At 47.7% G+C, this 27,732-nt stretch overlaps 1 protein-coding gene across 2 annotated transcripts in view; it reads right to left on the reverse strand.

Annotated features, from left to right (window-relative positions):
* The window catches only part of NID1 (nidogen 1), a 78,665-nt gene that overhangs the window by 36,139 nt on the left and 14,794 nt on the right, over positions 1–27,732 (reverse strand). Inside the window, exons 2-8 of one of the 2 annotated variants that reach the window (XM_080822693.1) lie at positions 17,240–17,539; positions 15,482–15,708; positions 12,947–13,296; positions 10,419–10,568; positions 5,572–5,823; positions 3,158–3,358; positions 592–837 (exon numbers count right to left, since the gene is read on the reverse strand). In XM_080822693.1, the coding sequence (XP_080678819.1) occupies positions 592–837; positions 3,158–3,358; positions 5,572–5,823; positions 10,419–10,568; positions 12,947–13,296; positions 15,482–15,708; positions 17,240–17,539 (1,726 nt within the window). Of the gene's footprint in view, positions 1–591; positions 838–3,133; positions 3,359–5,571; positions 5,824–10,418; positions 10,569–12,946; positions 13,297–15,481; positions 15,709–17,239; positions 17,540–27,732 lie in introns of both variants that reach the window. The other variant, XM_080822692.1, reaches the window with a different exon arrangement.

Here is a 27,732-nt window from a genome sequence, read left to right on the forward strand (position 1 = left end):
CTGAGATCTTCAGACAGTACAGGGCTGGCAAAGCCTAGAATGTTTAATGCGGAGCCTTTTAAGAAAAAAAAAAGTACCACCCCCCAATGCCCAGGGCCCAGCTGTCACAGGAGGGAGAAAGACACCTGTCCTCCTCCTGCTTTGTAGAGCTAAGCAAGGACGACCACGGCCGGCTGGGGAGGGGGCCTGGGTATGCAGGGAGCACCGAAAAGAATGAAGAGAGAGAGCGGCCTAACGCCGGACCCCAAGCATATAGAGCCCGTGGGGCTGGAAGATTTGGGTGATGTGAGGTGTGACACGTAGACGGCATGGGAACTCTCCCAATGCCAGCTCCCCGCATGCAGCCCGGAGCAGCCCCAGACCGGACCTCAGAGCCAGTGACATGCTGCCACGGGGCGGGGGTGCGGAGGCTCCGTGCCGGACCTGCATCGGGCTTTACCTGGAGCCTCAGACCCTGAGCACACGCTCCTTTCACGGCCGAGCACGAGCACGCTCGAATGCCCTGCCAAAGCCGGCCGTGGCCTTGAACAGTCCGCTCCGCCCCACACGGAAGGATGAGGAGAGAGGTTGGGTCCGGGCTGCCACTCCTACCCCTCACGGGACCGATGGAGTTGCTCAGCGCATAGCGCAAGATCTTCTCCTCGCGGTTGTACAGGACAAACACGCTGTCCACGGACAGCTGCTGGGTGCTGGGCAGGCCCGGCCGGGAGGGGTCGTGGGCGCACTCCTGGAAGGTGATGGTCTGGCGCCACTGGTAAGTGTAGATGTCGGAGGGGGCGGCGCCGTCCTGCTCCGGGCCCGTCACCGTGTACTCCCGGGACGAGGACGACGTGATCACTGCGGGGGGGCGGAGAAGGGAGACAAGGCAACAAATGGGGCAAGAGGTTCAGTCGAGCTTTCAAACCGCGGGCAGCAGCCCCGGCGCAGATGAGCGATCGGATGGAACAGGGACCCAAGACCATTTATTTCTGTGTTGGGACCCCTTGCACTACCTCGGTCTCCCATACTGTTATGGTCTTGTTGGCACTGGTAATATTTCCCGCTTTCTCTCCTCGAGGGCTCTCTGTAACTTCTGAAGTCACCCAGAATCAACCCAGAGATCGAGTCTGGTGGGAAGGGCACACGCGGGAAAGCAGGTTCCCCTGAACTTACACCAGCCGCGCAAACTGTGCCATCGTGGGCCACTTACAACTTCTTTAGCCCCCATTTATTTTACAAGTGGGTTGGGGTGAGAATGAGATAATGTGTGTCAAATTTCTGGACCCACGCAGGCTAACACTACTAAGATAAACTACCATTTATGGAGCATTGACCTCGTGACTAACAGAGAGCTGGCGGCTTTCTATAGGTTATCGCAACTGGGATTCAACAAATAGTGGCTGCTATGTCTCACCCTAGATAAAGCAGTTCTCTGATACAAAAAATTAATAAATAAAAAGGAGACACTAAGTGGGGTTCATGTAGCCAGTTTCTGGAAAATTACTAAAACACTGTGAGCAAACCTCAAGAGAGGAGAAGAGAGACAGTCTTCCCCGCTCAGGAGAGAGCCTGATTTTCACCCATAGGATGAAACTCTCAACTTCCTATTTAAAAAAAAAAAAAGAAAGAATAAAAGGCTCTTTATATTTGTGTGCTCTGCTGTAGTTCATAACAAAAGCCAGAGGATAAATAAAAGATTAGTATAAGCTGCCTCTCGTCCAGCTCCCACGTGCGACGCTGCCAGAAACACCAGCTGGTCACAGGCCGACTGCAGCCGGGGTCCCGCGGCTCGTTCCAGCTCCCATTTACCAAGCCGCGTGGTCTCCAGGGGAGCCCGATCAGGCCACAAGCCGTGGTAATTAGTACAACGTCGCTGGATGGCAATTTAATGAGAGACTTCAAAAAGTTCCTATTGTTTGGCTCAGCAACTCTACTTCTAGGAATTGAATCTTAGGAAAGAATCGGAAATTTGGTCAAGATTTCGGGTGAAGATGGTCCTTGGAAGTCATTATGGGTGAGAAAATTGGAAATAACGCAAGATTTAGAGAAGAGAATGGTTTAAATTAATGGCCATATAAGAGAGTAGTGCCGATTCATTAAGAAGGATTTTCAAAGCCTACTGAATGAACTATAAAGTATTCAGGATTTGAAATTAACTGGAAAATGAAGATATCATAATGGGGTACCACTGCGATTCTATTTAAATAAAAAACTATATACCCAACTGCAGAGAACATGATAATACTGCATCAACGTCAAGTTTCCTGACGGTGATCATTGCGCTGTGTCCACATAAGAGAATATTCTTGTTCTTAAGAAAAACGGGGGACTTAATCAGGGGGTGGACGATCACAATGACTACAACTTACTTTCCAAAAACGTATTATTTGCAGAAATATATATATATATATGTAGGAGAATGATAAAATAAATATGGCAAAATCTTAACAATTGGTGAAACTGGGTAAATGGCAGGTGGAAATTGTGTTACTTTCAACGCTTATGTAAGTGTGAAATTATCTGAAATACTAAATTAAAATATAGGTGTATACATATATACATATGTACATATATTTACATACGGATACAATAGCCATGCTTTACGTTATATTCCTAGGACTTATAAGATCTATACTGAAATATTATATATATATATTTATTTATAATGGGGTATTTTTTTAAGATTCTTATTTTTAAATAATCTTTACACCCAAGGTGGGGCTCAAATCCTCCAATCCACACTCTAAGATCAAGAGTCCCACACTTCCACCCCCCACCTCCCACCCAGACAGCCAGGAGCCTCTGCTGGGGTATTTTATATATAAATAGAGAAAAGGCTGAAAGGAAATAATTTAAACCTAATAATAATTATGCCCCAGTTTTACCATTTTGCGTAATTTCTGTTTTTTTTTTTGCGCTATTTTTCTATGTCTGTATTATGTCTGTGCATTATGTCTGTAATTAGAGGAAAAGGTGATTTTAACAAGCTAGCGCCAGTCTGTTTCCCGCTAGGAAGCCCAGGGGACCACCCTGGCGTAGGGCCGCTGGAGCCGTGGGTGGGTCTGGAGTCAGTGGGGAGCTGGGGTTGTCCCCACAACCCTCCCCGCCGCCCCCGCCCCCTCCCCCCATCTCCTTACCCCCCATCCCCCCTCACCCCCGTGCAGCGCTGGCGGCTCACCCCCACGGGAGTAGTGGTAGAGCTCCGTGTAGGGCTCGATGTGCACGGAGGAGCCGAACGGGATGTGGGGCACGTGGCCCTCCAGCTCCGTGTCGATGGTCAGGTGTCCGTGCTCGTCAATGCCGCTGAACTGCTGCTTGATGATCAGCTTGCCCGGGGACCCCACGAAGGTCACCTCCGCCTGGCGGGTAAACTCACCTCCTGGAAAGCAAGGTCCGTCATTCTACCGTCTGGGAAGTCCCCCTCAGACCAGCCCCAGGCTCGGGGGTGCTGCTCGTGCAGGAGACTCGCACCTCCTCCATGAGCGCTTCAGTTGGGTCGGGAGACACAGAGCTGGTGACGCTGAGGGCAGAGCCGGGACCTCCCCGCTGAACATGTACAGAGGAGAGAAGCTGCTTCCCAGCCCCACACCAGCCTCTGGGACGCGGCGGGCTCGGGGACAGAGCTGGGAGACGCAAAGGACGGGAGTCTGACTCCCAGCTACTGACCGAGCGAACTGGAACAAGTTACCCAACCCCCGAGCCTCCGTGTCTTGACGGTAAAGGCTGATACAGGCTACCTTGTGGAGACTAGAGGAAATAAAGCGTGTTACAAAAGTGCTCTGTCAAATGTCAAGGGCTCCAAGATGCCAAGTGGTGGTGACAACTGTTGGAACAGCTCAGTGCGCCGCAAACCATCACATCCCCAAGACCGCCCGGGGAGCACTCAGAAAGGGGGTTGGCGCAGCAACTCCCCTCAGCCCGTTCCGCCCCAGACAGCAGCAGAAACCCTTGCCCTTCTACCAGCTTCTTCCCTTTTCCACATATGCAGATCCCCAGGACGGTGGGGATGCTGGCAAACTGCGGCCCCGGTGCAAACTCTGGCCGGCAGCCCTAGGGCCAAGAATGATCTTTACGTTTTTAAATGGTATTAAAAAGCCAAAAGAATAACGTTTCATAGTACGTATATTATCATACATATTTCACATATATAATATGTGAAAATTATATGAATACTAAGTTTTAGTGCCCACTAGCAAAGTTTCACCAGAACACAGCCACACTAACTCATTGACATACTAGCTACGGTGCTTTTGCTCCCGAGTTGCAACGGAGACGTATAGACAAGTGTATTTAGACAAAGCAGATATTTACGATCTGCCCCTTGGCAGAGAATGGGACAACCCCTGCTTTATAATAAGGACCCAAGTCCCAGGCAGATATCCAAGTGCTAATCCAGGTCCCGGGGCAGTTAAGAGCCACTGTCGTGACACAGATTTGCCGTGGCAGGGAACTTGTCAAGTCTCCCTCAACGCGGCTGACGACAGTTGTTACGAAATACGGCCAGTTTAAATGAACCCACAGACAAAGCACCACCACGTTGAAAAGCTGTGCAGGAAGAAGCCGCATCTGTGGTCTGACTGCAAAGCTCCGCTGTGTGTGTGAAGGAAGGAGCGTGTTTGCATGAGAACAGGAACTCAGTCATAATACTCAGGATATATGCGCCTGGGGGAGAGCGGGGAAAAATATCGGGCCATGCATTTGCTATCTTATGGGTAGGTGTCCCCCTTTCCAAATATATATCCTCTCCTTTCTAAAAATGGTCATGTTTCCGGAAGCCCCTGTAGCTGTTGGAGGGTTACCCTTGCAAAGCCTAGAGACCCTGCCTCACGGTGTCTCTGCGATAAAGCCTGGCGGAGGCTCCGGCCCGGCGATGCGGTGGGGAGGCAACAGACTGAGAGGCTCAGAGGCAGCGGCGAGCACCTGTGACCCAGCGCAGGCTGCAGGGCCTGGGAGCGGCCAGAGAGGGAGGACACAGTCTCTGGTATCCAAGCTGTTCCAGGAAAGGGCCTCCAGCATGCTCAGGGGAGCCGGCCTCAGCAGAACGTGGGAGAGGCCACGGCCACACTATGGAAATGCACCCCCCCCACCTGACCATCTGTCCACGTGTTTACTAAAGACTGAGCTGTCCCTGACAGGGCCGAGCCTCTAAAAAGCTCCAAGGAAAGTCAGGTTTTCTAAGACTTGAGAGGATTGTGTTTCTCAGGTTTAATTTTCCAGCTAGAAAGGAAAAGTTCCTTTTCTCCAGGCAGATACCGAAGCAATGTCAAATATCAGATCAGGTTGGCTGGGAATTCGGAGGCTTGAGAAACACTTCGGGGTGGGCGGCTGGATGAGATGACCTCATTTGCCCCGCTGGAGACTTCTAAAAGCACCACGAAATCACTCCCTGATCAAAATGCAATTCTAGATGGCCTTAGTGAGTACATACTAATGAAAAAACTAATGATGATTTTACCTCGACATCTTCTTTCTGGAGCCCCAAAATGCTCATCAGTAAGTTGTCTGCAGACCTGGAGTTCCCCTTCCACTCACGCCCAGGCTCCCCAGGCACCCCCGGGCGGCCCACGGACTGGAATGTCCGAGACAGCGTACCTGTGATGCTGAACCCATTCTTGAATCCGTCCTGTTCCACCGCAAACATCCATCCAATGATGCCTCCGACAGGGGCCAGGGGAAGCAGAGAGTAGCCAACGGTCTCTGGAATGGTGCTGATGGCCGTGTAGGAGCGCCCGTGGTTCATCACCACGTAAGAGTGGAGGTCGGTGTTCTCAAAGACGATGGGGACCGGGCCGTTCCCCACGAAGATCCTTCCTTTCACCTTGCCGTTAACTCGCTGGGGGGAGCCTGAGCAAGAAACGAAAGAGGCCAGCCTTTTCAAAAAGAATAACGTGCCTGGTAGGACCTATACCTATATTTAAAAAAAAATTTTTTTTAAAGATTTTATTTATTTATCTGTCACAGAGAGAGAGAGAGACAGAGAGAGAGAGCGAGCACCAGCAGGCAGAGGAGGAAGAAGCAGGCCCCCCGCTGAGCAGAGAGCCCGATGCGGGGCTCGATCCCAGGACCCTGAGATCATGCCCTGAGCTGAAGGCAGACGCTTCACAGACTGAGCCACCCAGGCGCCCTGGACCTGTACCTATAAAGCAAAGAGGCAGAACAGCATTGGGGTAAAGGGCTTTGGATTAAGTCAAAGTAGTTGTCCTCAAGAGGACAGTACATACAACGGTCTGTGAGCCTTAGAAATTCCAGCATCCCGCCTCTCTCCCATGCTGATGGGTAACAGACAGCATGGAAGGAGCTCCGACGGGAGCCACGTGTGATGGAGGAACTTCGGGGACAAGTGAAATAATCTCAGGAGAAGAACAGTGTCACAGGTGATGGAGAACTAGGTGATCCCATCACTGATCACTTTTGAGCGTCTAAGGGACAGAATGAGTAATGTGGGTGGGACAGAGGGCCAGAATGGATGGTCCTGGGGACCTGGGACATTTGGCAGCCTGATCGATCACACATCTTAACACACAGCTCGGGCTCAATTATGGTCTTCTCATTGAGCATGAGGACTGTCCGTCGGCCCAAGCGCCAACAGCCATAGGCACCGCAGATGTCGTGCACCACACGAATGTGGCCAGTGGCCCAGGAGCAGCTTGTAGGCTGGGGCGTGTTCATGGCTGATTGTTCCAGTCAAACAACTGGGAAAGATATGCAATCTACTATGGAAATTTAAAAGCTTTCGCCATAAATTACCAAATAATATATAAAGAATAATATTTTTGTTTTAAAAAACACATTAATAATAATGTCAGCATGTACCTGGGGGAAAATACCGGAAGAGATATACACAAAACTGCCAGCAGGGGTTAGCTCAGGGCAATACAGTAAACTTTCATTTGCTATAACATATGCCTCTATGTTTCATGAAGATCTAAGAGTTGCATACGTTTCTGTTTAATCAGGAAAATGTCAGATCTAAAGAAATGAAGTGGGGCGCCTGGGTGGCTCAGTGGGCTAATGCCTCTGCCTTCGGCTCGGGTCATGATCCCAGAGTCCTGGGATCGAGCCTCGCATGGGGCTCCTTGCTCAGCGGGGAGCCTGCTTCCCCCTCTCTCTCTGCCTGCCTCTCTGACCACTTTGATCTCTGTCTGTCAAATAAATAAATAAAATCTTCCCAAAAAATTTAAAAAAATAAGAAAACTGAAGGTTACCATATGATCCAGAAGTTCCAACTCCTAGATATATTCCCCAAAGAACAGGAAAACTAGGTCCACACAAACACTTGTACACAAATGTTGTTAGTAGCCTTGTTCATCATGGCCAGAAGGCTCATCGCTTGGTACAACCGCGCAACAGAACACATAGCTAGAAGAAAGGAACCAAATACTGACGGAGGCCAAAACACGGACGGACCCTGGATACACCTGCTAAGTGAAAGAAGTCGGACTCAGAAGGTCACAGACTGTATGATTCCGTGGAATGAAATGGAAAGGTTTCCAAAGAAGACAACCCATCATGAGAGGGCGTAGATCAGTTGCAGACAGGGGCGGGGGACCTGGGGGAAATGGGGAAGACTGCTAGTGGATTCAGCGTTTCTTTCTGGACTGATAAAAGTGTTCTACAACCAAACAGAAGTGATAGTTGCCCAAATGAGTGAGAGCCCGAAACCCAGCAAACTCTATGCTTTAAACAAAGGTGTTAATAATATTTTTAAGAAAACTGAAGGACCATAGAGTTGAGGGTCTATTTCTGGGCTCTCTATTCTGTTCCACTGATCTATATGTCTGTTTTTGTGATGTCCACAATAGCCAAACTATGGAAAGAACCTAGATGTCCATCAACAGATGAATGGATAAAGAAGATGTGGTGTGTATATATATATATATATATACACAACAGAATACTACGCAGCCATCAAAAGAAATGAAATCTTGCCATTTGCAATGACATGGATGGAACTAGAGGGTATTATGCTGAGCAAAATAAGTTAATCAGAGAAGACAATTATCATATGATCTCCCTGATATGAGGAATTTGAGAGGCAAAGTGGGGGGTTTGGAGGGTAGGGAAGGGAAAAAATGAAACAAGATGGGATCAGGAGGGAGACAAACCATAAGAGACTCTTAATATCATAAAACAAACTGAGGATTGCGGGGGGGGGGGCGGTTGGGGGGTGGGGGGGTGGTCGGGTTATGGACGTTGGGGAGGGCATGTGCTATGGTGAGTGCTGTAAGTGTGTAAGCCTGACGATTCACAGACCTGTACCCCTGGGGCTAATAATACATTATATGTTAGTTTAAAAAAAACGTAATTAAAAAAAAAAAAAAGAAAACTGAAGGAAGAGGTCAATAAGTCACCTTGGGCTGTTCAGGTCTGACGCAGAATTAAATTCACTCAGTTATCGATTGCACATACATTGGTTCTCTTCCTAGATTGCCAGGACAGGACGTGCATGCCTGGCTCCTTCCCTTGGGACTCAGCAGAGTTTTCGGAATGCAGTAAGTTCCCAGTAAAGTCTGCTGAGTAACACTGGACAGACAGGCTCACCCCTGAGCACCATCACCCATGTGCAGATCTTTTGCTGTGTTCAGTACACCCAAGCCATTATGCAGGGTCACCGACCAGACAAGGCATACTCGATACACACAGTACTTCTGCACACAGATTGTGTCATTACACTGGGGAGTGCTATGCAGTTGGAAGACTAATATCGAAAAAATGCATCCCCCAAACAATTACAGAAATAAGCAGGAAAGCCAAGCAAAGGAAACCAAACAAATTTTTTCCACCAAACCTTGAGCCAGAAAAAAGTTTCAAAAGTAGCAAGAATCCAACAAATATTTAAACCACAGAACTATTACGGGGCGTGTATATAATGTCAAAATATGCAGCTGGACAGTCTGTTATATCTGAGTTTGCCACCAAACAAACTGCTTGGCATTTCCAGCTCTGATACTGGCGTGGGAAGAGCTAAGGAGGTTGCTCTTTGAGAATGAGCTCTCCTTGCAGATTCTGGAAGCTTCTCTCAGGGTGAGAGAAGTACAAAAGCCAAGCCTGAAACAAAGAAGCAAAGGCACATCATACCTGGGGTGGTGGGATTTAAAAGAAAACAGAACATATTTACAGAAGTTCAGAACACTCCCCCGAATTTACATGAAAAGTAGACATAATTTTCTTTCATTTCTTCAGATGGTATTTAGCAAAACTCACTTTATCTCACTGTGACCCAGAAGGAAACTTTTTTTAGCAAATTGAAATAACTGATTTAACTACAGCTATGGCTGGCGATGTGAAAAACAGAAACCATTCCTCCGACTGAGTTTTATTTAGTCAAATTTTGCAGAACAGTTGAGGTTCCTCGTTCAACACGAGGAAAATGACCAGTGAGTGACAAGTGAGGTGACTTGGTGTCTGAGGGGACAAAAGTTCAGTAGGGTCGGGTTTTTGTTGCTCTTGTTTTAATTTTAGTTTATAGCCCCAGGCTCCCAGAGGTCTCACTCTCTGAGTATCATTATCCTGACCCTCTAGGCTTTCACCCAGATTCTCCTGCTCACCCGAGAGCATCAACACTGGTTGGTCCTCTTGGGGGCAAAGCTCGGAATGATGCCGACCTACAGCTGAATGGGTTTTGGCGTCAGCCCCACAATGGGTCTGGTGCTCCAGAATTAACTGGCGCACCCCTTAGTCCCGCCATCATCATGCTGTGACTTCAGGGGCACGACGAGAGGACAGCCTGAGGGGAAGGGTGCTGCAAACACTTTCCCCACTACGAACTTTGGTCCACGCCTGCCCACTGTGGCCCCGCTGGGGTTTCACAAGCTCTCGGGTCTGTTAACAATGCCACGGAGGAGGCTGGCAAGAAACAGATGAAAACGAGAGGCATTGACCATGCCTGGTCGGGGCTGCGTTCTTTCAACACTTCAGCCTTCGTCCCACACGCGAGGGGCAGCTGTGAAGCTGGGCGCCCACGGGCAGTCATTTCCAAGACGGTCAAGGACAGAGCACAGGAAAGAAAGAGACTCACCGTAGTGCAAAAGCGGGCATTCCCTGAGAAACGGGCTTTAGAGAAGGATGAGAAGGAGCGGTACCGAGAGATTAAATATCACTTAAAATCTAGTATTGACGAAAAACACTACTTCCCCTTTGGAGAGCTGGGTAAAGGCCAACATTTCAAAACAAACCTCAAAACAAAAACTCCACTCCCTCCTTCTGCCCGCACAAATGGAACACATAAAAGCCAAATGCCTTCTTTCCTTCCCTGAGAGAGGGAGAGAGAGAGAGCGAGCGAGCAGAGGGAGGAGAGAGGGGATCCAAAGCAGGCCCCACGCCCAGTGCAGAACCCAACACTGGGCCTAATTTCACAACCTGAGATCATGACCTGAGTCGAAACCAGCAGTGGGACTGTTAGCGGACGGAGCCCCCCAGGCGCCCCCAAAGCCAATTACCTTCCGCAACACACTGCCGGCCGTTGCCAGTGTAGCCGGCCACGCAGCTGCAGCAGAAGCCCGTGGCGAAGTCCCTGCACTCGGCGTGCACGGAGCACTGGTGTCTGTTGTTGGCGCACGTCTGGCGGGAGTCCGTGTTGTAGCTGAACACTGTCGGGAGAAAACACAGCGCACCGTAAGCACTTTGCACGGCCGTGGGCCAGGCTTCCCTGTCCTGTGCGTGCTCGAGCCTTGCAGGAATCCCCATCTGCGAGGGGGATTCTGGGCCTGGCTCACGGCCGATGGCCACCTAGGTCCCTCGGTGGCTCCTGCAGTCCAACCACCAAGGCAAAGGGATCTAAAAGGAATCTGAGAAATCACAGTGGTATTATTTAAAAATGCTATAATCCAATGGGTTGGATCACCGAATCCATATTATCACTGTATCGATACTAGGTCAGTGCCACCCAGTATCAACCTTAATATGGTATCCGTGTAATGTGGTCAGATTAGCTTCCCATTTTGGGACAGAGCTCGAAATTTTTTTTTTTTACTATCTTTTAATTGTGGTTAAAAATAATTATATGTATATATACATATATCTTAAAATTTGTCATTTTAATGACCTGAAAATATTTTAAAACTTTCCCCTTTTTCTCCCCCAGGGGGAAATTCAGAAGCTCTTACAGGCAGAAGCTGATTAGAAATAATTCCCTAGTCACACTTGGTCTAAAGCTCTTTGACCCAAGAAACAAAAAGAATTTCTATTTCAAATTCCTGCCTCCCGGCTTCATTTTGTTAGAATTAGGAATCATCTCATTAAATTTAATAATCCAGAGCAAATTAACTTAGAACGAAGTTCAAAAGCACAAGGAGCCAGAGGGGGGAAACGGGCTTTCCGAGGGGATAATGATCCAATTTATAATTGAGTGTTACGAGGGAAGAAAAAAGTAAAGTTTAACCTCAGGGAGATGGGATTCGTCTACACAGGCGGGAATTTCCAGCGTGTATAAAGGAGGCGTTTGGCGCTGGGAACACTTGGGCCCTAAGCTGAGCACACGAGGTGACTGACGGCTTCGGCTCCCGCTGCGGCCTGGCTCCCCGCGGGTCCCTCGTGGCCTGCGAACCTGTGGCTGACTTTTCAAATAACACCAGGACTGTACCGCTGCCTACAGAAAACCGACCTTTCTCATAAAAACAGTGAAAGAAAGCCATGGGACAGAGGAACAGAAAAACATCTGTTTTAGACACACTGGGGGTTCAAATCTCGGCTTTTATCAGGACCAAGTACTATCTATATACCTCCCTAAGTCGTGAGTGCTAGCTCTGGTCTCATGTCAAAGCGATGGCTTCACAGATAAGAATCCCACAGACACCTAGATAGGGGAAAAGCCAAATAAGACTCCAGACTCCACATGGGCGAGTCAACATACTCCCCATATCTGGGGGGGATTAGTCTGGAACCAGCTATTTAAGGGCAGAGAACTGTGTGCTGAGAGCTGTTAGCGTCGCCCCAGGAAATCCGGGATGTGGAGGGGAGCTCTGAGCCGTGAACCCATGTCCTCCCCATGCCATAAAGGGTAACTTCTCCACGCCTGTGCCTTGGACGTTGAGCAAGCACACTTCCCGGGGCCACCAGATCCTGTCTGAGCTTTGGGATACTCAAAGAAGAACAAACATTTAGAATGACTGCTGTGAAGCAAATCAGAAGTAGTAAAGAGAAATACAAATTGAGTGAATCTTGTGGATGGAGTTGATTTCTCTGGGGGCCTCATAACCTCGTCCTAGAATCAAAGCATCATGTGGAGGCTTGGACCATCTCACGTACGTGGATGTCAGAGGTTACAGGTCAGCCTGAAGCTGAATCAGTCCTTCAGCTCAGTTTGAACATCTGTTATAAGACAAATCAAAACACGCTGGTGCGCCAATGGTTTTTCCCTCAAAAATGTAACAAAAATCCGACAGAATATGGTTGACAAGAAAAGATTATATTTTAAAAATATCTTTCAAAAAAAGGCATCTCTAAAAGGGTAACTCCATTGGTTTTGTATTTTTACATCTTCACAAACCAACTCCGAAGCCGACAGGACCTGGAGGAAAAAATAATCAACCACTCTCATTCCAAAACCAAGAGGAAACAAATGTCAAAGATAAACGGCGTAAATAGCCAAAGAAATTTCTAAACTGTTTTTTCAGGTGGGTGAATCTATTTCTGATCCCAGAAGTCACAAACAAGAAAATCTGACTTTCAAAGTAACTCCAAAGCAATTTTCTCTTTAAAACAGGACCAAAAGGGAGTCAGGAGACACTTGAAAGAGCGCCCGCTCGGCAGCCTCGTAGCCGCAGCCCTGATCCCCAAAGATCCCTCGGAGTCTTTGAAGCCATCAGGCCCGTCCCGCGAAGCCCACAGCCGCGAGGGCCCCCCCCCCCCGTCCCCAGCTCTCATCCTCCCAAACCGTCTTGTAAGGCGACAGACACCCTCCAGCAGAGCTCCCGTCGGGAGACCCAACTGCCCCTGGACGGACCCGCTGGGCGGTAAATGGCCTCACCCACTCCCGTCTCCTCGACTTCGTCCACGTCTATGACCTGCGCGGGCTGCCGGGGAAATGTCTCCGCGGGCGGCTGGAACGACCTGGTCCTCTCGGTGGGCAGGCGGCGGGGGGCGAGGACACGGGCCGTGCTGTGCGTGCCTGGGTCTCCCCTCCCCCGGGCCTCGTGGGGGAAAGGTGTCGTGCTCGCGTCCTCCAGGTCCAGCTGTGTCACCGACTCGTAGTCTTCGTCATCGTACTCCGCTCCGTCGTCCAGTCCGAGGCTCACGTCGGACGGCACCACGCCGCTGGCTGTGGCGGGGCTCCCGACCTCAAACACCCAGACGCCCTGCTGCCCCGAGTTGCTGCTCCTGGAGGAGGGACAGGTTTCTCAGAAACGGGCCACCAACCCACAAACCGCCCCCACTACGCAAGCAGGAGGAGTCCCCAGGATCTGGGTGTCAGCCTGAAACTCACTGCCTACTTTGTCTTGGTCTCTGGTTCTGGCAGATAAGTTCCTAAAGTCCTCGTAATCTCCGTCTCTCGCATGCTAATGAGATGACAGGTGGCTGGGACCCTAGGGAGCTTCAGGATGGAGGCTGGATGGCCACTTCCATCCAGCGGGGCACGATGAGAGGGTTGGAACTTTCAGCCCCATGACCTGACTTCCAGAGATGGGCGAGGGGTTGGAGACGGAGGTAACAGCCAATGGCCAAGGAGTCCATCAATCATGCTTATGTAATAAAAACCCCTAAACGATGAGGTTGGGAGAGCTCTGCGATTGGTGAGCACAGGAGGATGGTGTGCCCAGAGCCGGCACGGAAGGTTTAAGCCCCCTCTCCCTCCAGTATTTGTCATGTGTATTCCTTCTATTTGCCTGTTCCTGAGTCCCTTTAAAATAAACCGGTGATAGTAAGAAAAGTGCTTTCCTGAGTTTCGTGAGCCACGCCAGCAAAATTATGGAATCTGGGGTGGGGGGTGTTCCAGAAACCCCTAACTTACAGCTGGCAGACCAGATGTGCAGGAAGTACAGTACCTGGAGCTTAGGGCTGGCTTCCAAAGTGGGGGCAGTCTCGTGGGGTCTGTGCTCAGCCTGGGCTGTCTGCATCAGAACCCAGCTGAACTGTAGGACAGCGAAGGGATGCCCGGAGAGCGAGAGGATCGGTAGGTATTGGGAAAAAACCCCATCGACGTGGTGTCAGAAGTGTTGTGAGTGAACACAGTACAGACTTGGATTATCAGAAATGCCAGCTCTATCAGCTGTGGAATCTTGGACGAGTCTCAGTTTACCTTTTCCTGTCCCTAATAGTGAAGTGCAAAGGAGATTCAGATCCGAAAGGCCTTGTGCAATTAAAAACCACAGTAGAATGACCTTAATCTCTCCTTAACTTCTCCACCATTTTTACTGTGCATCTGTGTCTGTGATTGGAAGCTCTCCTCCCGCAAACTATGGAAAATGACCAGCTTCTACATGGGAAAAGAGGGGACAGACTTTACCCAGAGGAGAATCCTGAGCAAAACATCAGGGGTGGGACAGGGGAGGAGGAATCGAGAAAGCCCTGCAGAAGGAGGGTGGTGTGTGCTCAGTCTGCCTGTCCAAGGACCCCGGAAAAGGCAGTGGTGTGCAGGGACCCGCTAGCCAGCTCAAGAGATCCAACAGCTACGTTTTAGTAATTTTGCAAGCCAGTTATTAAACAGAGCCACTGCAAAAAATTAAATCACAGAAACTTACAATCCCACAAATGATTATAAAAACGAAGGCCATAAACACTTGAAACTCATCACACTGAATTATTTTACTATTATCTGTGTTCTGGAAGTTAGTTAAGTCTACTGCATCTGTGTGGTGTGAAGAACGGTTCTCATCTCAGCTTCCTGCGGAGCAAAGCGACACGTGAAGCTGGCACCTGGCCCGGCGACGAGTGATCACACCACGAAACAGGCAAGCCCCGGAGACGAGGGCTCTCCCCGTCCCCACAGAGCCCCTTGCTAAGCATACCATTAAGTCAAGGGCAGGCGGGTTTTAGACTTAGACTATATGAAATTGGGAGGGAGGGTGTTCTCTCTTCACTTTTTAAAACACAATGGGAGGGGAAAGATTCTAGTTTTAGAAGAAAGCAGTCCGAGCTTTCCCCACTTTTCCGAGATTCTGCAAAATAGCCCAAGAGAACCCTAATTCTGTCGTAAGGATTTCTCCCCTAGTCCATGTGGGGGGAGAAGGTTTTTCTCAGCCTGGGTTCACAGCAGGAGACAGGGTTTGAATAGTGCTTATTTCTAACTGTAGACTCACAGAGGAGCTGGTAGAAACTTCTAGACGAGCATGGTATCTGAAAAAGGGGATGTCTGTTCATTCTGAGAGTGTATTACTTTGAGCTCACCAGGAAAAAAGCACTACATAATATAAAAACTATATACAACATTTAGATCTGTGGGAACATTTTTAGGTAATGTTCTTTAGCGCCCATTATATCATCCTTCATAAAATAATAAAATGATCATCTTAACAATAAAATGATCATTAAGGGGAGAATCTACTGGAGAACAAAGAAAGCGTACTTGGCCAAATTTCCAATTGATTCTCTGTCGTTAGCAAATATGTTATAAGCTCCTTCGCTCTTCCAGAATAATCCCTGTACACCTTGACTGAATGCAACCACAGCGGGAACTTGGCTCTCGTCCTTCTTCGAGAACGTCGTATAGAACTGCAGACCGTCTTCAGGATAGAGGAAAATGGCATAGGAGCTGGAGTCAGAGGAGGCCAGAACAGCCTGGAATGTGTTTCTCTGTGAAGATGAGTTGAGATTCAGTTACTCGGGAATACATCGACAGAGTTAAATCGTTCGACTCACCAGACTATACAGAGAAAGCCCAGAGGTGGCAGTCGTCTCACCTCATTCTAGAAGTACTTTTGTAGCAAGGACCAGGTATTCCAGGACGGCTCCACTTAAATATCTCTAAGGCTTTGCCAACATGAAATTTCCCAGTCATTTAGTGAATCACCTTCTGCGTGAAGGGTAGCCAAAAATTCTAGAGATGGTACCTCTGGACGGTGGCCTAAATCTCATGCCGCTTAGCAAATTCTTACCCTCAGAATTTGTTTCCATGGCCATTAAACATATTAACACCACTCACCATCTGTCATACATTTATTGAGCCCAAGCAACATACAGTCAGTGCCCAAAGCGGGGAGGTGGGAGCAGAGGAGGTTGTGCGAGTCTAGAGGATCAAGTATGGGTTGGACACCAGTAGTGGGGGGTCAGGGAGAAGACGCTGCAAGCGGAGAGGACAGCAAATGCGGGATCCTGGGGCCGGGAGGGGGCGGGGGGCGGGAGGGGCCGGATTCCTGACCAGAGAGCTGCAGACAGTGTGCTACAGCTATGGCAAAGGGTGTGCAGAAAAGGAAGGGTCAGGGGAGATGAAGCCCAAGAGGGAGGCAAGGGCTCTGTGCACGGGGCTGGGTCCTCACTACTCGAGTAGAAGGGACACACGGTTGGGAAACTGAAGGTTTTTTTTTTTTAAAGATTTTATTTATTTATTTGACAGACAGAGATCACAAGTAGGCAGAGAGGCAGGCAGAGAGGGAGGGGGGAAGCAGACTCCCTGCTGAGCAGAGAGCCCGATGTGGGACTCGATCCCAGGACCCCGGGACCATGACCTGAGCCGAAGGCAGAGGCTTTAACCCACTGAGCCACCCAGGTGCCCCGGGAAATTGAAGGTATTAAGCAGTTTTCAAATAGAGCATCAGACAGATAAAAAAGCAAGATGTGTCCTGCAGGCCCATAACAGGCTTTCCCAAAGGGTGCTCTGCGGGACGTAATGTATCTCATCAGGGAGGGAAAAAAGAGTATGGCCAAAAGGTTTGGGGATGGCTAAATTTTTTTTTTCTTTAAAATTAAGCAGGTTTCTTTATTGCAGGGCTTTTCAGAGTGAGTCATCAAGGGGGAGATCAAGTTTTGCATTTCCCGAACTTCTCTGAGCATGGGAGGGCTTTTTTTCAAGGACTATCTTGTAGGACTGGTGATCTGTGGTACCCACCTTGGGACAACCCCTGTCCCAAACCTAGAACACCCTCTGTTTAAATGGAGTGCTTTTGGCCCTTTCCAGTTTCTCTCTACTCTGTAATACTATAAAAATTAAATAATGGTGGAGTGAAATTGTTTTTTCTAAGGAGAAAGAGAGGCATGTCCCAGAAAGTTACCTTAGACCTAGAGATGACTTTTTGACCTACTCAAGTGTCTCCCTTCCTTCAAGGAAGACCAAAGTATGCAAAACCAACCTGTCGACTATTTGCTCTTGTACCTGGGAGAGCCTTACCTTGCCTTCCTGGTCGGGGTCCTTGCTGGGTCCCTGGTAGGGGGCCACAGATTCCCAAGTGACAACCACCGCGCTACTGGGCTGGAAAGGGACTTCTGGGAACCCTCTCTGGACACACTCTGCAGCCAGCTGAGTGACGGACGGGGATAAGTCCTCCCGATAATAAACCTTCCCGAGGCCATCTGTCGTGTCCAAGTCCGCCAGGAAAGGTGCGACCACTCCGAAGGTTGGTGGGAAGAAGCCCGGAGAGGACTCTTTGGCTGGGGGTTCACTCATGGCAATGATGCCATTTGTGGTGACCTGTACAAAACAAAGCACAGTTAAGAGGAGAGTGGGAAAAAATGTCTTTCTTGGGGACTCTGCGCTCCCACGCACAGAATGCTGTCACACGTACCCCCAGTCTGTCAGATACAATAGAACTGGAGAAGGACATGATCCTGAATTATGAAACTCAGCTCCTCTCCTACGCAGGATGGGCTGGTGGAGGGGGCGTGGGGCAACAGTCATAGGACCTGACTCTGGCACATACACAGCCATCACTGGACCTTGGATATGTGTCTTGAACTTCGAGTCTTGGGTTTCCCATGTGTGCCTGCTTTACATGCAAAGCACCACTCAAACCCAAGCCATTACTGAAGCCTTCACTAGGAGCACCTGGGTGGCTCAGTTGTTAAGCCTCTGCCTTCGGCTCCGATCACGATCCCAGGGTCCTGGATCAAGCCCTGCGTCGGGTTCTCAGCTGGAAGCCTGCTTCCTCCCTCTCCCACTCCCTACGCTTGTGTTCCCCCTCTCGCTGTCTCTCTCTCTCTGTCAAATAAATAAATAAAATCTTTTAAAAAACAAATAAATAGAGCGTTCGCTAATTTACCCAACAAGCTGATAACCGTTACAAACCAGAGCTGTGCTACGTGGTGTGGGTCCCACGATGGACAGTACACGTCTCTCACTCCAAGGAACCCACAATCCAGAAGACTATGGGAAAGGACTGACACACAAAGATGATGATATAATGAGTAACGGGGTCGGGAAGTCACTTTGGGGGCACCTGGCTGGCTCAGGTGGTAAAGCATGAGACTCTGGATCTCACAGTCGTGAATTCAAACCCCACTTTGGGTGTAGATCTTACTTAAAATCATAACAATAAATAAGTAAATAAATTGAAAGGGCATCTGTTAAAAGGAGGAAGTAAATTTGAATGGGGCCTTAGGGCCTCATTTTATTGTGAATAGTTTAATGTGTCAGAATAAGAGCTAACACTGAACGTTTACCAAGTTGCAGGCATCTTATTAGCATTTAATTCTCAGAAGACTAGAAACGACGATTATCCACATTTTCCTGATGGAGAAAATTAAGTAAGTTAAATTTATCCAAAGTTACCAGTAACTGCCAGCACTGGGATTCAAACCCAGGGAGCCGGACTCCAAAGCTGGCCTCTTAATCAGTACACACAACCTTCTCGAAATCAGTTCTAACTGCCTGTAAAAGAGATTGGTGTTCTCACCCAGCCAACCCCCACACTGCTGGGGAAAAAGGGAAGGGGACAAGACCCCCTTGATTGTTGGAGGGTACTCAGGGGTGGGGTACTTGGGTTCCCTACAAAGCCATGCTAAGAATGAGGCTTTGATCCCCCCCCCTTTCTTTCTAGTGCACAACCCGCTGATGACATAGAACACCACTTCAGTGCCCCTTTTACTTCGAGAATCTGTGAATTTAAAAAAAAAAAAAAGCCCAAATCAAATGGGAGAGACTTTGCAAACGGCCCCCCTGGCCTGCACTTTTAAGAGGCGGAGGATCCGAAGAACATGAAAGCGGAAAAGGGGCTCGTTCCTGTGCAGCGGTTGGTGGAGGGCCTGTGGGTTTCCCAGGTCACTTACTTGCGTCCCCGCCCCTCCCCCACAGCCCTCTCCCTCCTCCCTTCAGACCTCATCCTCAGAGGAGGACGGGGTGGGGTGGACACAGAGAGGAGGAACCTAAAGCAAACCCTGCAACAGGCCAAGAACTGGGTGACAAGGTTCCAGGGGCGGCGTGGATCTGGCCCGGGGAAGGGAAAGGAACGAGAGTCCGGGGAGTTGCGGGGTCGGTGTGGGGACTTAGCAGAAGCCCTGCTCCCTGCCCACCCGTCTTCCCGGGCTGTTAACTGTGTGGGGCACAGCTCCCAGCACCGCGGGCGGCGATTTCCTGGAGTCAGGGAAGGAGCTCGGCCTGCTCCAACCCCCCAGTCCCCCCCACTCCCCTCACCCCCACCCAAGTCCCACCAGCCCATCCACAGCTCTCCCTGCTGCGGGGACATCCCAGCGGGGCTGCTGTGCGGGGGCGTGGGAAACAGCTCGATTCCCAGCCCGGCAGAAGCTGGCCGTCCGGCCACGGGTGGGAAGCGAGCACACGGAGGCCACAGATGGAAAACTCGGTTTTTAGAAAGCTGTTTTCCAGTGAGATGTAAGTGAGTTCACCCGTCCTGAAAACACGGGTGTCCTTTAGTACTTCGAATCGGGGCACAGGACCGCGCCTCTTCTCACAAGGAATGCTTTGGGAATCGGGTTTTGAGACACGTACCGAGAAGCAAATGCTTTGGACACAGACCACATCTCCCTCCTTGGTATTAGGGCTGGAAAATTATTTTCCAGCCTTTTTTTACGGCATTTGCAACTCAGCTGTTGGTGATAAAGAAAGACGGCGGCAGAGACAGATGTCAGAGACCGAACACCCGGACTGAACACACTCGACTCTGAGCTTTACACTTGCCCCCGTCAGTGTCCAGTTGTTTGTTTGAGATCGACCAAAAGCACGGCTGACGTTAGTAAGACTCTTACACTTGGGGGCCAATCCCACCGCACACATCTGTCGAGCGCGTGATGCTCCCGCCGTCTTGCTCCTTTTCTCCATCTCCTCAAAGTTGAGCAAATGGGCAGAAGCACGGGGAGCACGAAGGGAAGGGCCCATTAAATACTTAGGAGGCCAGGAGGACGGACTCCCTCTCTCCCCCCATGTCCTGTATGTCCCACCTCCGAGGCCCCTGGCGCTTGCTGCACCCCCACGGCCAGCGGCACCTGCTCCCCAGGGCCTCACGCTTTCACGCAACCAGCCCGGTGAAGTCCACCCAGCGGGGCTCCTCCTGCTCACCCCTCCTCCCTTCCCTCACTCCTTGAGGCCCCATTTCCGTCTCCGCTTCCTGTTTGTCTCCCTCCGAGCGCGGACCACCACGCGTAATGACCTTATTGACTCGTCGGCCGGCTCGCGCTACTTGCCCCCCCAGGCGGTATGTCCCTTCGAAAGCTGGGACCACGTCCACCTTCGTCACTGCTGGAGCTGCGAAGCCTCTACACCACCTGGTGTGCGTTAGTCCCCGTCCTTCCTGACCTCCAGAAGATGGGGGTGCGGAGGTGCAGACAGAATAATACCAAGGCTGTGTGAGAAATGGAGCCGGAAAATGTGTGAGCTCCATTCATAAGCCTCATGGAAGATGCCAGCATTATGTATCACGGCTCCCTCCCACTGGCGCCCCACGCCGATCACTAAAACAGAGTCCGCATAATGACCCGATGGCTCAAACCCAAGCAAGTCTCCAGATCCAACTCCCAGTTTACACGTAATAGAGGGGACAGAAGGACATGTTCAGTGATACTATAGGGACATGACCAGCCAAACCCAGAACACGGGACATGGGGAAGGACAAATACACAGTTTCTTCAATAAATATATTTCCAGAAAAAAGGTGGTGAAGGGGACCTGTAGATTTAAGAAGTCCTAAGAAAACTATCTGCCAGATCTGGGTCCCGGGTCAGACTGGATCCGACGTAAGCTGGACTGGGTCCAGCAGGAGGCTTTGAGTGAATAAAATTTTGTTTTAAGGCTGAACAAACAGGTTAACCCTACCAAAGATAATCTTGAAACAAAGGCCACAGTGCAGACCTTTTAACCTAGATAAGCTTAGCCATTTATGAGGTATCCTAGAGAAAAAGGGGTCTCAGCCAAGCACTCACCATAGAAAGTAGAGAGAAAATGATTTCTCCTGCCCTCCCGCCTCTGGTGACTGGGATGTGACCTGCCAGGACCCCCCACTCGCTCCAGAGCATGCAGATGGGATCCTGGGAAAACTGGCAAAAGCCGGCAAAGGGTGAGAATTCTTGCCAAAGTCAGCTCTCCCAGATCTCTATCTGCACAGCCCGCCGGAGAGAGGAAGGTCAAATTTCATGTTTTCCTTTCCTTTCCAGATTCAGATTGGCAGGCAAAAACATTTGTAACAATTAGGTCTTTGAATTGTGACTTGCAGATTTACTTTTGGGTACCCGTTGGTTGTTGATGCTTTGTCTCTCTAAGGAATATCTAGGGCCTTCTTATTTATCTGGTTTTGTGTCAGGTGGGGGCCCCCCAAAGCTGGCCAGACAGAGATGTGTGCTGCCCTCCATCTGCGGCTAGGGTCCTGTCAACTATTGCCAACTCTCGGGAGAACTGTCTAAGTCTTCCTTTCTTTTGGTTATCTTTGGGAGTGGCTAGGGGAATTACCTTGGGGAGGTAGTATTCTTTGTACCCGCTTTGGGGGATGCCTCTCACATCCAAGGGGTTGTTCAATTCTGCCAGGAATATTGTTTCTGCTGGCTGAAACCTGATGAGATACTGGAAGAGATTTTTTTAAGTAGCTCTATGGTCAGAAGTTGGCCGAGAGAGAAGCTGATATCCAGAGATGATAGGAATATGTTTTTAGGATTTCTCACCTAAGCTAAAATCAAACTATGGACCCAGAGGAAAAGAAAAACATTCTGAAGTCTTTTGTGGAAGCATTTACTGCAGCTCCAAATCTAGAACACGAGAACCTTTTGATTTTCATGTTGGTAGAAGACCTTCACCCTGATATAAAGAAGCAAACTGAAGGTAATGTATATAGATGGGAGGTTCAGCCCCTTGATATCTTTAAGGCATCCCAATTGTTTGCGGAATTAAGAGCAACTGTCCTTATCTCACAAATCTTTGCAAAACCAGCAACAAAGCTCTAGAAACAATCCAAGTTTACCTATCATTATCATCCCCCAAAACTCCCTATTCATCTCTGAATGCCTGCAGATATTGTAGAAGATCAGAACTTTGGAAAAAAGAACTCATCTGCTTTAGAGAAAATGAAGGAAAAATTTAAATAGCAAAGGCCCTACACTTCTGATAACAGAAAAATATACCCTAAAACTCCTAGAAGAAAACTTGCATTTCTTCTCTGTCCCTAGAAGATGAAAATATTACCTCGTCCTTGAAATATAAAACACAGCCCACATTCACCTGAGACTGAAGGAGAAAAGGTGGGCAGAAGGAGGCTTTTTCAAAATATAAACACCTAAAAAATCTCACTCACCCCAAATCTAGCCCACAGCCTCCATAAGATTACTTGCCAAGGACAAATACGAGTTTGAAGTCTCTTCCACAAATATTACTAAAAAGCGTTAGCCACCTGCTGTCTGACCAGATAAACTTTCCATCTGCCAGAAACAAAATTTGGATCCAACTGTCCTTCCATAAACTAGTGACTTCTGCAGTATCATACCAGTCCTACAGCTAAAATTTTAAAATAAAAGCTGGGAGATCTCTGTGTGCATTTGTCTGCATGTTTATGTATGTATATTACAAGTGTGTGATTTGTCTTCTACCTCCAGATGGTAATGCCAAAATGAATTTGTAAAGAGCTCTATTTAATTGGTTAAAGACAAACATGCATTATATCAATCAAGTGTACTGTCAGAAATATAGAAACTAACCCAAATGTTTTTAAAGCTTATAAAGATTAAACCAGAATCAATGAACAGAAACCAAAAGAACAGTAGAACAGATCAACGAAACTAGGAGCTGGTTCTTTGAAAGAATTAACAAGATCAAGAAACTCCTAGCCAGACTTATCAAAAAGGAAAGAGAATGGACCCAAATAAATAAAATCATGAATGAAAGACGAGAGATCACAACCAATACCGAAGAAATATCAACAATTATAAGTACATATTATGAGCAACTATATGACAACAAATTAGGCAATCTGGAAGAAATGGATGCATTCCTAGAGATGTATCAATTACCAAAACTGAAACAGAAGGAAATAGAAAACCTGAACAGACCCATCACCAGCAAGAAAATTGAAGCAGTCATCCAAAATCTTCTAACAAACAAGGGTCCAGGGCTGGTTGGTTTCCCAGGGGAATTCTGCTAAACACTTAAGGAAGAATTTAAGACCTATTCTTCAGAAACTGTTTCAAAAAATAGAAATGGAAGGGAAACTTCCAAAGTCTTTCTGTGAGGCTGGCATTACCTTGCTCCCCAAACCAGACAAAAACCCCACCAAAAAGGAGAATTACGGACCAATATCCCTGATGAACACGGGTGCCAAAATTCTCATCAAGATACTAGCCAACAGGATACAAGAGTACATTGAAAGGATTGTTCACCACGACCAAGTGGGATTTTTCCTGGGCTGCAAGGGTGGCTCAACATCCCCAAATCAATGTGATATAGTACATTAATAAAAGAAAGGACATGGGGCACCTGGGTGGCTCAGTGGGTAAAAGCCTCTCTACCTTCAGCTCAGGTCTTGATTCCGGGGTCCTGGGATCGAGTCCCGCATCGGGCTCTCTGCTCAGCAGGGAGCCTGCTTCCTCCTCTCTGTCTGCCTCTCTGCCTACTTGTGATCTCTGTCTGTCAAATAAATAAATAAAATCTTTAAAAAAAAAAAAAGGACAAGAACCATAAGATCCTTTCAATAGATGCAGAAAAAGCATTTGACAAAGTACAGCATCCCTTCTTGATTAAAACTCTTCACAGTGTAGGGATAGAGGGAACATACCTCAATATCATCAAAGCCATCTATGAAAAACCCACAGCAAATATCATTCTCAATGCGGGGAAAACTGTGAGCTTTCCCCCCTAACGTCGGGAACATGACAGGGATGTCCAGTATCACCACTGTTGTTCAACATAGTACTAGAAATCTTAGCCTCAGCAATCAGACAACGAAAAGAAATAAAAGGCATCTGAATCAGCAAAGGAGAAGTCAAGCTGTCACTCTTTGCAGATGACATGATACCTGGAGAACCCAAAAGACTCCACCTCAAAATTGCTAGAACTCACACAGGAATTCAGCATCACGGAAGGATAGAAAGCAGTTGCATTTCTATACACTAACAATAAGACAGAAAAAAGAGAAATTAAGGAGTTGATCCCATTTACAATTGCACCCAAAACTATAAAGGTACCCAGGAATAAACCTAACCAACAAGGCAAAGTATCTGTACTGAGAAAGCGATAGAATGCTCATGAAAGAAATCAAAGAGATAAAGAAATGGAAAAACATTCCATGCTTACAGACTGGAAGAACAAATATCATTAAAACATCTATTCTCCCTAGAGTGATCTATACATTTAATGCAATCCCTATCAAAATACCACCAACTTTTTTCACAGAGCTGGAACAAACAATCTCAAAATTTGTATGGCACCAGAAAAGACCCCAAATAGCCAAAGAAATGTTGAAAAAGAAAACGAGAACTGGTGGGCTTCAAGCTCTGCTAGACAGTGTGGTACTGGCACAAAAACAGACACACAGATCAATGGAACAGAATAGAGAGCCCAGAAATGGACCCCCAACTCTATGGTCGACTAATTTTTGACAAAGCAGGAAACAATATTCAATGCAAAAAAGACCGTCTCTTCAACAAATGGGTGTTGGGAACACTGGGCAGCTACGTGCAGAAGAATGAAACTGGACCATTTTCTTACACCATACAAAAAAATAAAGTCCAAATGGATGCAAGACCTGAGTGTAAGAAAGGAATCCATCAAAATCCTTGAGGAGAACATAGGCAGCAACCCTATGATCTCGTCTGCAAGAACTTCTTGCTAGACAGGTCTCCAAAGGCAAGGGAAGCAAAGGCAAAATGAACTGTTGGGACTTCATCAAGATAAAAAACTTCTGCACAGCAAAGGAAACAGTCAAGAAAACCAGCACAACCAACAGAATGGGAGAAGATATTTGCAAATGACACATCAGATAAAGGGCCAGTATCCCAAATCTATAAAGAATTTATCAAACTCAACACCCAAAGAACAAATAATCCAATCAAGAAATGGGCAGAAGAAATGAACAGACATTTCTGCAAAGAAAACATTCAAATGGCCAACAGACACATGAAAAGGTGGTCAACGTCACTCAGCATCAGGGAAATACAAATCAAAACCACAGTGAGATACCACCGCACACCAGTAAGAATGGCTAAAATGAACAAATCAGGAAACAATAAATGGGGGCAGGGATGCAGAGAAAGGGGATCCCTCTTACACTGCTAGTGGGAATGCAAGCTGGTTCAGCCACTCTGGGAAACAGTATGGAGGGTCTTCAAAAAGTTGAAAATAGAGCTACCCTATGACCCAGCAATTGCACTACTAGGGATTTATCCCAAAGATACAAATGCAGGGATCCGAAGGGAAGCCTGCACCACAATCTTCATAGCAGCAATGTCCACAATAGCCAAACTATGGAAAGAACCCAGATGTCCATCGACAGGTGAATGGATAAAGAAGATGTGGTGTACATATACAATGGAATACTACTCAACCATCAAAAAGAAAGAAATCTTGCCATTTGCAATGACGTGGATGGAACTAGAGGGTAGTATGCTAAATGAAATAAGTCAGTCAGAGAAAGACAATTATCCTATGATCTCACTCATATATGGAATTTAAGAAACTAAACAGAGGATCATAGGGGAAGGGAGGAGAAAAATAAAACAAGATGAGACCAGGGAGGGAGAAGATGCATGAGAGACTCTTAATCATAGGAAACAAACTGAGGGTTGCTGGAGGGGAGGAGGTGGGAGGCTGGGGGTAACTGGGTGATGGACATTAAGGAGGGCGCATAATGTAATGAGTACTGGGTGTTATATGACTGTCGAGGGGCGCCTGGGTGGGTCAGTGGGTTAGAGCCTCTGCCTTCAGCACAGGTCATGATCCCAAGGTCCTGGGATCGAGCCCTGCATCGGGCTCTCTGCTCAGCGGGGAGCCTGCTTCTCCTCTCTCTCTGCCTGCCTCTCTGCCTACCTGTGATCTCTGTCTGTCAAATAAATAAAAAAATCTTAAAAAAAAAAAAAGACTGACAAGTCACTGAACTCTACTTCTGAAACTAATAATATGTTGTATGTTAATCAATTGAATTTAAATTAAAAAAATAAATAAAATGTCAACGATTTAAAAAAAAGAGAAATTAGGCCCTGCATGGAGCTCTGCACTGAACACGGAGCCCGCATGGGGTTCTCTCCCTCCCTCTGCTCACCCCCCTCTTAATCTCCCTCCCACTCCCTCACGGCATGGGTGCACACACCCTCTCTCTAATTAAAAAAAAAGTTCCTAAAATCTTTTTGGTAACTGGAAACCTTAGTTATACTGAGAAGAGCTAAATAATGACTCTCTAGATCACTTTCAAATAAAAGGAAATACTGAAACTAATTACTGAACCCAGGTTTATTTACCTGCGGTTTTCTTTTACAGAGGAACTCAAGATATTTAGTTCTATTTGTAAATATGTTCCAGGCCACACTGGCAAATTTATGGGGCATCTGGATGGCTTAGTCATGATCCTGGGGTCTTCCTGGATCCTGGAGCCTGCTTCCTCCTCTCTCTCTCCTCTCTCTCTGCCTGCCTCTCTGCCTACTTGTGATCTGTCTGTTGAGTAAATAAATAAAATCTTAAAAAAAAATAATAATAATGAAGTATTAAATCATAATGATCTGTGATCCTACTTAATCAGATGTTCAAGACTTTTGATATCTTCTAAAAACCAAATTCTTAATGGAGTTTTTTTGACCCCAAAGTAATTTTAAGATTTCCCAGAGGGTCCCTTTCAAATCTCAAAGGATTTGTCTCTCCCCTTGTAAAAGAGAGATGTTAAATTGCTTAGGTTTACTTGGTATGTTAAAGTACATGGGGTTCATCGTCAAATAAGTGACAGCCCAACCGGGTGGTTAAGGACAGTCACTTGCTGGCAGCCCCAGGAAACTCAGGATGTCCTGGGGACCTCTTGAAGAGAGAAATTCACCCAAATCCATAGGTATTTTCAGGCTAAGTCTGACGGTGAGTCCTTAGCCTGACTTCTTATTCTGGAAAGGCTTTTAAAAGTCCAACCTAAGATTCCTTATGAAAAGTTCCAGCAGAGGTGCCTGGGTGGCTCAGTCAGTTAAGTAAGTGTCTGACTCTTGGTTTAGGCTCAGGTCATGATTTCAGGGTCGTGAGATCAAGCCCTGCCTTGAGTTCTGTGCTCAGTGTAGACTTAGCTTGAGATTCCCTCTCCCTCTGCCTCGCCATCCCCCAAACTCACGGGAGCCAGCTTTCACTCTCAAATAAATAAATAAATCTTAAAACAACAACAACAATCAAAAGTTCCAGCGAAGCAGATTTAAAAAGAGCCAATAGAGTCAATCACTTTTCTTGCTGCACTTAACACAAATAATCTGGTCAAATTTAATTTTTCAACTTAT

Source organism: Martes martes (assembly GCF_963455335.1).
Source record: "Martes martes genome assembly, chromosome: 14".
NCBI lineage: Eukaryota > Metazoa > Chordata > Mammalia > Carnivora > Mustelidae > Martes > Martes martes.